The 13,816-nt window shown below is 35.2% G+C and overlaps 1 protein-coding gene across 2 annotated transcripts; it reads right to left on the minus strand.

Annotated features, from left to right (window-relative positions):
* Positions 1-1,523: 1,523 nt before the first annotated feature.
* Positions 1,524-8,510, minus strand: LOC104228265 (multiple C2 domain and transmembrane region protein 7). 2 transcript variants are annotated; one of them, XM_009780705.2, is made up of 3 exons: positions 8,269-8,510; positions 5,831-5,873; positions 1,524-4,891 (listed from the first exon to the last, which is right to left on the minus strand). In XM_009780705.2, the coding sequence occupies exon 3, from the start codon at positions 4,827-4,829 to the stop codon at positions 1,821-1,823; it is 3,009 nt and encodes a 1,002-aa protein (XP_009779007.1). In that variant the 5' UTR covers positions 4,830-4,891; positions 5,831-5,873; positions 8,269-8,510; the 3' UTR covers positions 1,524-1,820. The 2 variants fall into 2 exon arrangements, with proteins under 2 accessions (XP_009779007.1, XP_009779009.1); XM_009780707.2 differs by lacking the exon at positions 8,269-8,510 and adding an exon at positions 6,363-6,558.
* Positions 8,511-13,816: the final 5,306 nt, after the last annotated feature.

Consider the following 13,816-nt stretch of genomic DNA (forward strand, 5'->3'; position numbering starts at 1 on the left):
TATATTGCCAATATTTGCCACAACTTTCAATCTCTTTTCCCTTTTCTGCTTTTTGGGTTTAGGTATTTAGTATTCAAAATTTACTAACCCGATTAATTCATATTCTTGTCGAGGTGACACATTAAGGGGCCGTTTGGTACATGGAATAAGGATAATAATCCGGGATAACGGCTAGGATGGTTTCAACATTCAAGCAAAGTTTGAGTTTGTCTTTGATATGATCTTTCTATTCTGTGTGCCAATATCTGCCACAAGATTCAACTCATTAAGGGGTCGTTTGGTACATTGAATAAGGATAATAATCCGGGATAATGGCTAGGATGGTTTCAACATTCAAGCAAAGTTTGAGTTTGTCTTTGATATGATCTTTCTACTCTGTGTGCCAATATCTGCCACAAGATTCTTCTTAGGACCTGTTTGTCCATAGATTTTGGAATTTCTTTTAAAAAAAAATGTGTTTGTCCATGAAATTTTGCAAGTTTTTGAAAAAATTTCAAAAATGTATTTTTCAAAAAGCAAAAAGTTGTTTTGACTACTTTTTCAAAATTTTCGGAAAAACATTTTTTCCCACGCACAAAACTGTAATATTTTTTTCAAGTAAAAAGCACATCCAAATATAATTTCAAATATCATTTTTTAACTTAACTTCAAATACTAATTTTTTTTCAAAAAATATAATTTTATGTTCAAGCGCCTACTAAGTCAAGAACTTTGAATATAACACCATCATTGGAGTTTGTTTTATTCTCATCTTTTGGTTCAGAACTTCATTTTTCTCATCTCCATTCATGCAAATGGAACTATAGTCTATAAGCATACAATGTAAAAAATGCAGATGAAGTGATATGCTATTGTTGAAGCAAAAGTCACAAATTAATCTACTTGAGATTCATGTATTACCAATTTTAGAAAAAGAAATAATAATACATATTTCCAAACTTGTACTTCCTTCAATAGTGGCAGTACTACTGTTATCCTCGTATTCCCTATTTTTAGATCGATATTATTACCTGGTGTTTCATTTGCTTCCTTTTTATTTTTTATGGCTGCTGTTACCATTTCAATGGTGCTAGTGTTATCCTCGTGTTCCCTATTTTTAAATTGATATTATTACCTGATGTACTTTTTGCTTTCTTTTTTTATTTTTTTCTGGCTGTTGTTACTAGTGGCGAAGCCACATGGTCACAAGGGTGGTTAACTGACCTCCCTTCGTTGAAAAATTGCGCTGTGTATATAGGTAAAATATTATATTTTAGAGGTATATAACACATATTGAACACCCTTTGTTAGGAGTTTTTTTCACTTGTTTCAAATTTGAATACCCTTGAGAAAATTCCTAGCTTCGCCACTGGTTGTTACTATCTCACTTTCCGAATTTTGCTTTATTAAACCGAGTGTCTTCCAAAAACCACCTCTCTACCTTCACAAGGTAGGGGTAAGGTCTACGTACATACTATCCTCTATGACCCGACTTGTGGGAATACACTGGTATGTTGTTGTTATTGTAACCAATGACACATGTATTAATTAATCATAATAAGGGAAAAGGTTGTAGGAATAGGTCTTATTATACATAAAGAAGTAAACAGGCCATGAGAATTATTTATCTGGTCATGAATATCACATTAGCACCTAAATCAAATGCTGCAGAAGAATACATAAAAAGCAATAGAAGAACAAACTAAGACCTCAAACCAGATGTAATGTCTTAGCTTCCAACAACTTACAACATACTATCTGTCCTAGCCGGCAGCCGGCGGAAGAAGTTGATTGGCGCAGAAGGCAGCCTATGGCAAAATCTCGGATGTCTCACCAACAACTTACAACATACTATCCGTCCTAGCTGGCAGCCGGCGGAAGAAGTTGATTGGCACAGAAGGCAGCCTATGGCGAAACCTCGGATGCCTCATCATATATATGCCTATAAGAGCTGCAATTACCTGGAATGGCGTCACGTATAGGACCAATGCAGCTATAAGGCAAAATGTGACGAATAAGGCTGTGGCACGTGGATCACGCCAACTCAGCAGTGACTGGAATCGCTCGCCTTGAGTTGCAACGTCACCAACGACTGTTTGAATTCGTCCAGCTACACTCCTTAGCCGATCATATCTCATTCGTACCAGTTCAGGGCTACGGCTAGTTGGGAATGTGTCAAACTCTTCATCTAGCTCGTCGGGGTGCACTGACTCGGCTTGTGATAACTTTGTGTTCATGTGAGGAGGATACCTAGGCCGGTATCGGTAATTCCACACTCCTATTAGAAACATGTAAAGGAAAACAGTTGGTAAAATAAGCTCTGGAAATGACACAAGCATAAGGAAGAGAACATGCACGAGAACTGTTGTGATCGAGTTCTTCCACATGCAGATGTCTCCGAACCACTTGCCAACAGCAAATAATCCTGTGAAAATTGACATCAGACGGAAAAAATTTGCTTTGCTACGCCTCATGCTCCAGAGGTGTGAGTCTACATCAGACATGTATTCCACCACTTCCTTTCTCAGCGGGGGTTCTGCTCGTCCCAATCGCATGGCCACTATGTTGACTGCCTGATGCCGTAGCATGTCAAGTTGCATGACAGTGAAAGGCCTTACATAATGCATTTTTGGCAAAAGAGGACACGAGTATTTGTAAAGCATGTTGGCAAATGATGTGCACGTAAAACGGATTGCCAAATGCAATTCTCCCATCTTCTTAACACCAGTAGGGTGAAGAACCAGCAATGGATATGAATGTGTGTAAACTCTGCCTGTTTCAAGTGTCGAGATACGAATTCTAACCTTCCCAACTTTTAGATCTTTGGTACCATTTGAACCTTTGTCTCCCAGATGGCTGTTATCAAACACGCCAACGGTGAGAACTGTAGCTGGATCGAATACCTCCCAAGTGTATTGCTCATTGTACTTGGGACAGAGGTTATCAACAATTGTTCGAGTTCGAACCCATTTGTGACCATACTTTGCTACACAATACGTATCTGATGTGCCCTTGCCATCGCGTGTTTTCATAGGATGAAGTCCCACAGCATTTAAGACTCCAAGTTCCAGAACACCAATTGGTGGCCTCCACAGCTGTTTTGCTGTCGGGCGAAGATCACTACTATAATGTGTGGATTCGTCAAGGACATGATAGCCTCCGTCAAGACAAACTCGGAGATGAAGTCTGCTTGAGAATTTCTCCTTCTTCAACTGATCAATATCAATGGCCACCGGCTTTTCCAGGTTAAACCAACGAGAATGAATCATTTTATCATCGGCACGCTTCTCAACCATGCTTAAAGGGATAATGACTCTCCCAATGATCTCGTCTTTTCCTGGAGCCACACGATCCTCGACTGTGAGGACGAGGTTGTCTTCAAATGGTTCTGCAGCAACAAACAGGAGATCTTCATTCCAAAGAGGATTGAACGTTCGAGCCTGAACTGGCTTAGTTTTCAAAACTTGGTTTCCTATCTGTACCTTCACATAAGCATCTGGGAAACGAGTTTTCTCTGTCGGTATCAAGTCTTGTGCCTCAACAACATTAACGCGGACATACCATAACCGGGGTGCATGGTACACTTTTGAACGGATAAGAGTGGATGCAGCTGTGTCAACAGATAGAGCTGCATCAGAATGCCATGCATCAGGAAATGCTTCATCGGCTTGAGTGCCGATCCAGACAGCAAGCATGAGCTCCCCCTTTATCTTCTCTCCTTTCTTATCTGCGAGCCGATACCACTCTGGAGCTAGAGGACTATCTGGCGGCACACGCATCGGGACTTCATTGAGGTCAAATCTGCAAAGGCCTACAAAATCATCTTTGAGAAGATCCTTGTCCTTGACTACAACTTCGAGCACAGACGCCTGCATCCTCTCCCTAGAGAAGGCAAATACTACATTCCACGAAGGATTTTGATTTTTCTCAATGTGCTTCGTAATTCCTTTGTAATTTCCGATCCTAACCTCAACATAAGGATCTACACTCCCTGTAACATCCATTGCAGGAAGCTCTCGAGCCTTGACAACTCTAACAAAAAGGAAGTGCATCTTCTCAACAAGATCATAAGTACAACCAGACATCCTGTCTGTACGAATAACACGACCACCCACAACTCGGCCCCCTCCAAGGAATGGGCTTGTTTCCTTAAGTGCATAATCAACAGGTTGTGCCATTGTCGCAGAATGCATCCGGACGAGCTGAGGTGGAGGCTGTGGTTCCGTCGGAACCTTCATGTCCTCAGTCATATATCTTGTTCCTTGATGATGAACAGCAGCAGGAGGAGGAGCTTGTTGTTGCTGCTGTGGGTGATTTGGATTGGGAAGATGATGGAACGTGTGTCTCACTTCCGATCTAGGAATTTTTGGGGCTGGAGTTTGAGCCGAGTGGCTGTGAACCTGAGAATCATTGGCTGCAGAAATAGGGATAGATGACTTTATCGATGGATCGTCAATAATATACACTTTAAGGCCGAGTTCTCCCCTCACACGTGAGAAGATACTGCGCTTTTCCAGAGGATAATGCAAGACAACAGAATCCGAATAAGGTACAAAGGAAGTCCCGTTAATGGTAATCTTTCCAAGAAATGACCTGGACTGAGTAGCTCGAATATTGTTATAGATATAGGCATCAAGAACGAGCATATGGAGGTTGGAAGGGTCAGAGATGTTGAAGTAGAAAGTCTCGTTCCACACCGGACTCAGGTCCTTTTCCTTGATTGTAGTGCGAAACCTCTGACCATCAAAGTAAAGCTCCACAAAAGAACTAGATGATCCTTGACCATCTTTCGGCAAAAGATTATGGGCGCCAACCACTTCGACACCTAGCTTTAGGTTGCTTAAGATCATCTTTGAAAAATTATTGCAAAGAATACGTAGAACCAGCAGGAAACGAAAGATGGCAGCAGTACCTGAGACATATAAAGCAAAAAAGTTACTATGTAGCAACAGAAAGTGGAGGTACAACAACAACAACCCAGTATTCCCACAAGTGGGGTCTGAGGAGGGTAGTGTGTACGCAGACCTTACCCCTACCCTGGTGGAGTAGAAAGGCGGTTTTCTATAGACCCTTGGCTCAAGAGGACACAGAGTGAAGGAGGTAAAACATTTAAATTAAAGGTCGAGAACTGTTGAAGAAGAACAAAAATAAATGGTGAGGTAGGCCTCATGCAACAGTAAGAACTGATGAACAAAGAGTTTCAACTTGTAACTTGCACAATTTTTTGAAAGACGGCATTGGACCATAAACGAATTGGAATTAGATCATTCGGCCAAAAAAAATCACCACATTAAGGCGAGGTCCAACAAGGTAACAATATCCTATTCAAGTCATTAACAACTAATGAAACAGAACTAAACTGATCTTGCTTAATCAGCCACTAAACATCAACAAGTTCCCGATTGAAGCGACCTATGATTCAATAAATTGCTTGAAATCTAAAGGATCTGGTACAGAATACAAGAAGCACCTTATCAGTCGATATAACAAGTTGATCAACTGTACGAGATAAGTTCACAAAAGACCGAAACACCAATGCAAACTTGCAAAATAAGCAAATTTATCATCAATCTGAAGAACTAAGTGAACAGAACAACCTAACAACCTTAAGCAGAACTGCTTACAGCCTTCTCATGTAATTATCTAGAAATCGTTCCTGTAATAAAGACATATTTCTAATGCAAAGGACTATTGCCACCCGCACCACAAAAATGAGAAAGGAAGGAAAAAAAAGGCACTTTTAAAATATGATCTAGTCGATCCATGAAAATGTAGCAAAATTTGCAAGATTCACATTCCCACCCTCTATCCTGAAATTTCCAAAATGGTGAAAATATAGTATCAGACTTACCAAAAGCAGAAGAATTTTTCACTTCTCTAACTCAAAGTCAGATCTGCAAAGTGCAAAAGCTGAGTTAGTTCTTAGCAGTCTCAAGTAACTTTGAACAACCTGATAATTGTGCAATTCACTAATAACAACAACAACAAACCCAGTGTAGTATATCCTACAGGTGGGGTCTGGGGAAGATAATGTGTACGCAGACCTTACCCCTACGTTGTGAAGGTAGAGAGGTTGTTTCCGATAGACTCTCGGCTCAAAAAGTGCAAATCACTAACAAATATAAATCAAAGATATATTCCAATGAAGTAAATCCGATTTAAACAAAAGACGTCTAACTTCTCAACATGGTGAAAACAATCATGTGACTATCTGAACAGAACATTTTCAAACCTGCATGCTATTACAGCAAAATAATCTTAGTTCATAATAGTATATAAGTAGTTCAGTTAACAGTATCTACTCATTAGGCAAGCCAACAAAAAATAATACTAGTCCCTAATAAAGACAACTATAAGGAATAACTTCAAATTAAAAATCTTACTTAACAAAATCAGCAGCTAGATAATATCTAACCACACTATCAAACAAGTCACAGAATCATTCTATTTGCATATTCTCGCCCTCTTTTTCCTGGCACTTTAAATCTGACAAACTAAAGAAATGATATTTGTAACTTTAAGAAATATAATGCACAAAATATGAGGTATGAAACTAATATGAGAGTCAACTCTCTTTCAATACCATGTGCTGGTCAGCCTCATGTGGAGATCTACAAACTTATAATATAAAAATAAAGAATTTAAAAGTTTTTTTTTCATAAGTAAAATTACAACAACAACAAAAAACCCAGTGAAATCACACAAGTAGGGTCTGGAAAGAGTAATGTGCACGCAGACCTTATCCCTAAGGTAGAGACAGTGGCGAAGCTAGGAATTTTTCTAAGGGTGTTCAAACTTGAACGAAGTGAAAAAAATTTGCTGACAAAGAGAGTTTAATATATGTTATATACCTCTAAAATTTAATATTTTACTTATATATACCGTGTAATTTTTCAACTAAGGGTGGTCAGTTGACAACCCTTAAGTGAATGTAGCTTCGTCCCTGGGCAGAGAGATTGTTTCCGATAGATTCTCGGCTCAAGAACAGAAAAAGAAGCAATAAACAAAGCTGAAGCAAATGGCACGGTATGTAATAACAAAGATCTAAAAATACGAAAATACAAGAATAGTGTCAATAATACCTGAAAGAATGACACACCGTGTAATAAGACGGAACTAGGAATAGGAAAATGTAAGACTAGTATTAATACTAATGGTAAGACTTTGATAAGTAAAATTAAAGAATTTAAAAGTTCATAAAAGCATGCTTGAAGTTAAAGTTCCTTAAGAATCGCTAAAGACACATGCACTTGTCATTTTCAAGTAAATCTACACCATAAATCACTAATATACATAAAGTTCATTGATCTTGACAAAAAGTAGAAAAAGGGAAAAGTGGTAATTATCCATGCAACTAAATTACAAAAAGAAAAGCCACAAATACTTTAATGCAAACAAAAAAGACTCAAACTTTATAATTAAAAGTGTTGAAATCAAATGGTACAATAATTACCTTTCAAGATTCAAACTTTTGCTATAAAAAAAGATTTTCATATTTTATTAGTTATAAATAACACATCCAGAAAAAGGGAAAAGTGGTAATTAGCCATGCAACTAAAATACAAAAAAAAAAAAAAAAAGAACACAAATACTTTGATGCAAACAAAAAGACTACAACTTTATAGTCAATCCAAAGAGATGAAATCAAATGGTACAATAATTACCTTTCAAGATTGAAACTTTTGCTCAAAAAAAAAAGATTTTTCATATTTTATTAGTGATAAATAACACATCCAGAAAAAGGGAAAAGTGGTAATTAGCTAGCCATGCAACTAAATAACAAAAAGAAAAGCTAAAAATACTTTGATGCAAACAAAAAGACTCCAACTTTAGCATAAATTCAAATGGATGAAATCAAATGTTACCATAATTACCTTTCAAGATTCAAACTTTTGCTCAAAAACAGTAGATCTTTCATATTTTAACTAAAAAATAAAACATACCAAAATACAAAAATATAAAAGAAACAAAAAAAAAGTAAATTTGAGGGAAAATAAGTACTTACTTACTTACTAAATAAAGTATTTAACCAAAAACAACATCAAAATTCTTGAGCTTGAGCTTGAAAATTCTTACATTTTCAAGAATGAAGACCAACAAAGAGAAAATGAGTACTAATAAATAGAATTTAAATAAAACCAACATCTATGCTCTTGAGCTTTTCGTTAAAATCAAGAAATTGCAAAAGCATTTTCTGGGGTTTTAAGCAAGTGCCTAAATATTTTTAAAAAATACCAAAATTTAAAGAATGAAGATGAACAAAGAAAAGGAGATGTAAAATAAACATACCCTTTTTCTTTACAACCTTAAATCCTGCAATTTCACCACCATTACCAAGACTGAAAGAGAAGCCAAAATGCAGCCATTAATTTGCAGTGTTTTTTGAAACGTTTCTTTGCATTAATATATAGTAGTACATTGTTGTGTGTATATATAGATTTTGTTTCAAATATAGAACCTTATTTTTTTAATGTCAAACATAGGAATTTAATGGAAGGGACTCAGGGGTGATTTTCTTAGGGTTTGGGGGTGGGGGGTGGGGGAGGGGGGGACTGTAGACTGTAGAGATGAAGTTCACATGGTCAGTTTTGAGATTGGATTGACACTATTTTCGAGTTAAAAAAAAAGTAGAATGAGGTCCACAACTAATGTACATACAAAGTTGTCTGTTTTGTTGTAGAGAAAAATGTGCTCATGCAATTTACATGAAGGTTGCAACTGTTTTTCAATCTTTAATGAAATCATTTTTTTTGTTTACACTTTTGAGTTAAATTATGATAATAATCAAATCTTGACAAAAGTGCAACTCTCACCATACAAGACCTTTTTTTTTTTGTGTAGAAATATTAGGTTAAAAAAATAACAGCTCGATGTATAACGTATTCCGTATTAATGAAGGTTTCGAGGAAGCGCGACACATTAAGGGGTAAATTTATATGCAGACTAAATTATCCCGGGATTATATTTTCGGGACTAATTTATACCATATGTGAGGTGGGATAAAATCATCCCAAGTTTGATGGAATAATGTGGAATAAGATGAAATATCCTCGATTAAATTTATATTTGTGTTTGGTTGGCGGTATAAATTTATACCGTCAACTAGGAGTGACAAATGGGCGGGCCGGGTCGGATATGGTTCGGTTCGAAAAAAGGTAATAAAAATGAAAAAATTATCCGACCCGACCCATATTTAATACGGATAAAAAAATGGGTTAACCGGCGGATAATATGAGTAACCATATTAATAACTTTTGGGAAAATTCTTAGTTTCCCTAACTTGAGAAACCCCAATTTGAGGCTTTACAAATGTAAAAGTTAGATCCATTATTTATCCATTGGTTAACCATCTTCTAAATGGATAATATGGTTATTATCCATATTTGACCCGTTTTTAAAAAGTTCATTATCCAACCCATTTTTTAGTAGATAATATGAGTGATTAACTATTTTCTTTTAACCATTTGCCAACCCTATCGTCAACCAAACATGGTATAAATTTAATCCCACATTTTATACTATCTTATCCCTCGTACCAAACGATCCCTAAGGGATGTGATGTAAAAAGTGTACCTTGACACAAATATTAGTGGATGCTTCTACCGCTCCAATCCCCATAAATTATAGGCAACTTTAGAAATATAAGATAAGGTAAGAATATACAAATTTTATTGGTAACGGAAATAGGTCCACCTAAGTAATGGTCCCAAATGGTACCTACCTAGTAAAAAAAAAAAAACTTAGTAGGCGTTTGGACATAAGAATTATAAAATTCTAAAAAAAAGGTGAATTTTTTTTAATGTGAAAATGATATTTGAAAATCAAAGTTTTGTTTGGACATGAATATAGTTTTGGGTTGTTTTTGAAGTTTTTTGAGTAATTTAAGTAAAAATTTTGAAAAACAGTTTTTTTGGAGTTTTTCAAAATTTCAAAAAATTTTAAAATTTATCGTTAAGTGAAAATTGATGGCCTAACATTGATTTTGGGAAAAAGTGAAAATATTTCGAGAAATAAAAAAAAATCTTATGTCCAAACGGGCTCTTAGTTTTGGCATGGCAATTCTTTTTCCCTTTTTTTTTGTGCATCCAAAAGCTTTTTCTTTTGTTCTCAATTAATTACACTTAATTTACAACAAGTGAAAACATTTGCTTAATCCCTAGCACACTCCTATTCGACAAATTATCAATCTACATCTCTTATGAAAAGTTAATCATAATCAGAGGCTAAGTCACGATTTAAATTTTATGGGACTTAAATTTTAGGGTGGTAATATTAGATATTAGTAATTGGGTTTTAAATTTAATCTTTATACATATTTAATAAATTTTTAATACAAATATAAAATTTGGAATAAACTTACTGAGTTAAGCCGATCCCGAACTCAGGGGCGAAGGCAATGTATAAATTGGGTTCGGTCGAACCCAGTAACTTTGGTTCAAATCCTATATTTATCTTAAGAAGTTTATTGAATATGTACAAATTATTAACGTAGAACTCAATGACCTAAAATAATTAAAATCTCGAATCCATAAACTTTAACTTTTAACTCCGCCTTTGCCTGAACTCGTATATCGACTTCTAGCTCTGCCCGGTCCTAATGAACTTTTAAATAATATGATAGTACAAATTTTTTAATATATTTGCATGTAAAAATTAAACTTTGAATTTGAACAAAATATCGTTATTTGTTGGATAAAAGAAAAAAAAAGAAGTCCCTATCATCATTATCTTTATTTGTTGGGCGTCGTGATCACAATATGGATTTTTAGGAAGGAGATAAATATAAATGGGGGAAATCATAACTTAGGAATTGATAATTGACAATGTCAATACTATGTATTTAATGTACTTGCAGACTACATTAAAGGCCTATCACATGGTCCCACATGCACATATTGTCTCACTTTTCGAGGCAGGCTCAATAAAATTAACCAAATAAAATTAATACAATTTTAATTTAATTTAATTTGTGAGTAATAGTACTCCTTGAGTAACATTTACATGGTGAAAATGACAAAAATAATTCCGCATATATTGGTTTAATCAAAATTAGTCTTTTAAAAATATATATATTTGAGTAGATTCAACTTAATCACAATTGAATTTTTTTACCGACGAGAGTTGCGGTGGATTGTACTCCTTCATCATTAATCAGATTTCTCGAGTTCAAACTTTGGGTATAGTCGATTTTGTTAGGAAGCACTTTACCTTCCAATGTGGACTTCCCAATTCAAATTTAATCGGAACTTAATGGGGATATCAAATATCGGACAAGAAATCAAGAAAAATGAACACTTTTGAGTTCTATTATATGTTTTTTGGTTTGTCACTTGGTATTCGGTACTAGCATTAGGGCCAAATTAAATTTGAATTCACGCTGAAAAGTTCTATATTTTTTTTGGGGGGTGGGGGGTGGGGGTGGGGGGTTAATAGTTTCCTACAAAAGCGACTCCACACCCAAGCTCGAAAGACATTTAGGCCTCAATTTTTTTTTTTAAGATTAAGACGTTTGAATCTGAATACACACCTGAATGTCAAGATGTGTATTAAGATTAAGACATCTGGATATATTAAGATGTGTTTTAAGATCTGAGTACTAAATAATTAAGACTGTTTGATTTTTAACATCTCGATATATAAAATTTATCTTTATTTGAAAATTAATAAACATAAAATTCAAATGAAATACTAACTAATCTAATATTCTATCAATAAAATATATAGTTTTTTAAAATATGATAGTTGTTGGTGGTGATGGCTAACGGGTGAATGTCGACTAGAGGCGGTAGTTGGTGGTAGTTTTGGTTGATGATGGTGTTTCATGCTAGTAGCTAGTAGTGATTGGTAGTGGTGGTGGCGATTATGATTAAGGATGATGGTGGTGGGTAGTGATAATTAATAATGGTGGATGGTGGTAGTAGTTGTGATTGAGGAAGATGGTGGGTGGGAGGTGGTAGGTTATAATGATGGACAGTGTCGACTGTGGTTATTGATGGTGATGGGGTGGTCAGTTGTGGTAGTTGAAGTGGATGAGTGTTGATTGTGAGTGAGAATAATGGTGATCGAAGTAGTGGGGATAGTGGGAGGTGATGGTTGATAATGGTGGCGGCTATGATTGAGGATGATGGTGGCGTGGCGGTGGTGGGGGTGGTTGAGTATGGTGGTGGTGGTGGCATGGTAGTAGTTGATAATAGTAGGCGGTGGCGGAAGTTAATAATAAATATATGATAGCATCTTAATGAAATTAAGTCTCTATTATAGATCTTAATTATACAGACCTATTAAGTGGTTGTGAAATAAAAAAAAACACTTAATGATTAAGATTTGAATAATTAAGATTCATACTTTAAAAACAAATGAACTTAATGTCTAAGATCTGAATGATTAAGATTCAGACCTCCATTAAGTGCAAACAAATGAGGCCTTAATTAAGGATGGATGAGTACTTGACACTCTACTGCAACCCTTGTTGGTGAGTTCTGTTATATTTAATATCGTCTAACTTCATTCAAAAATGAAACTTGAATTTTTATAGAATCCAAATAGAAATGACTTTTTCGAATTTGATCACTTCTCAGATTCTGTACCTATTGATTCTAGCAACTGATTGCGGAGTTGATCATTCGGACCATTCAATTCATAGATGTAGATCTCGGACCTAGGAATGGGGATATTTTCAAAACTCACACAGAAAAAGGATTTTTCGTTTTTTGTACCCCGTTTTAATCTTGCAGCAATTTTAAAAATATATCTATAAGAATCCATCTTTTAGAAGAAAAATTATATATATGTCCAATCTCTAGTGATGGTAAAACCAATAAAAATGTATATCGTTCGACCCGACCTCAGACTCTTTCTTCCCGACCTATTTGACTGTCTAGCATAATGACAGTTGTTTTTAATGGAGTTGAATTTGAGAAGCACTTGAATATTTTAAACTGAAGAAATCATTTAGACGATCTTTTCTCAATTCATTTTCCCCCCATTCGCAACTTAAGAAAAATTCTAACTTTGATAGATAAGGGGAAGGTCTAAAGAAGGAAACATTGATTCATTAATTGTTTCATATAAATAGAAGGTAGAAAAAAGCATATGAATGTGTTCAATTAGCTTGAATATCATTTGTTTTTTAAGTTGCAATTTGAAAATAAATCTTGAGATGTTTGTTCCAATGTTTTCTTTAGTTTAAGCAGCTCACATGCCATTCACGAAGATAACTATCGTCGTATTTTTAAAATGTAATAATGGAGACAAAAGATGCTCAATATTGATAAACTTAAAGGACTAGGGCTACTCGAATCGTCGAACATATAAAGAACGTTGTTAAACCAGTACGTAAACATAAATGACTGCTTTTATTGTTTTATCCATTTGTAGGACACCATATATATTTTTGATAAATAAGTTATTTTTATCACGATTAATTGAAGTAATTTTTTGTATGCTCTAATTGTACTAATTTTATTTCAAAAAAAGAAAGAAAAGAATCAAGTTTGGGTTAATTGAAAATTAGATATACTGACCACAGTAGTTCAAACTTCAAAAACCTGCCATTTTATTTTGAGTACATAAATGGAGTTGGTTTAGAAGTGAAAAATTTGATATCTTTAATATTATAATAATGGAGACAAAATCGCTTGTATTTGCGAATTTTTCTGTTGATTACGGAGCGGTCTGGTGCACTAAGCTCTCGTTATGTGCAAGAATCGGGAAGGACAGTGCACAAGGATCTATTGTATATAATGTTACTCTATATTTTTGCAAGAGATTGTTTATGCGGCTCGAACCCGTGACCTCCTGGTTCAGTAAAAATAGCAAGAAGTACTCGTAGTTGTTG

Source organism: Nicotiana sylvestris, chromosome 12 (assembly GCF_000393655.2).
Source record: "Nicotiana sylvestris chromosome 12, ASM39365v2, whole genome shotgun sequence".
In the NCBI taxonomy this organism is placed as follows: Eukaryota; Viridiplantae; Streptophyta; class Magnoliopsida; order Solanales; family Solanaceae; genus Nicotiana; species Nicotiana sylvestris.

Coding starts and splice junctions, on each gene's coding strand:
- LOC104228265 (XM_009780705.2), bottom strand. CDS start 4,829: ATGATCTTAAGCAACCTAAAGCTAGGTGTCGAAGTGGTTGGCGCCCAT.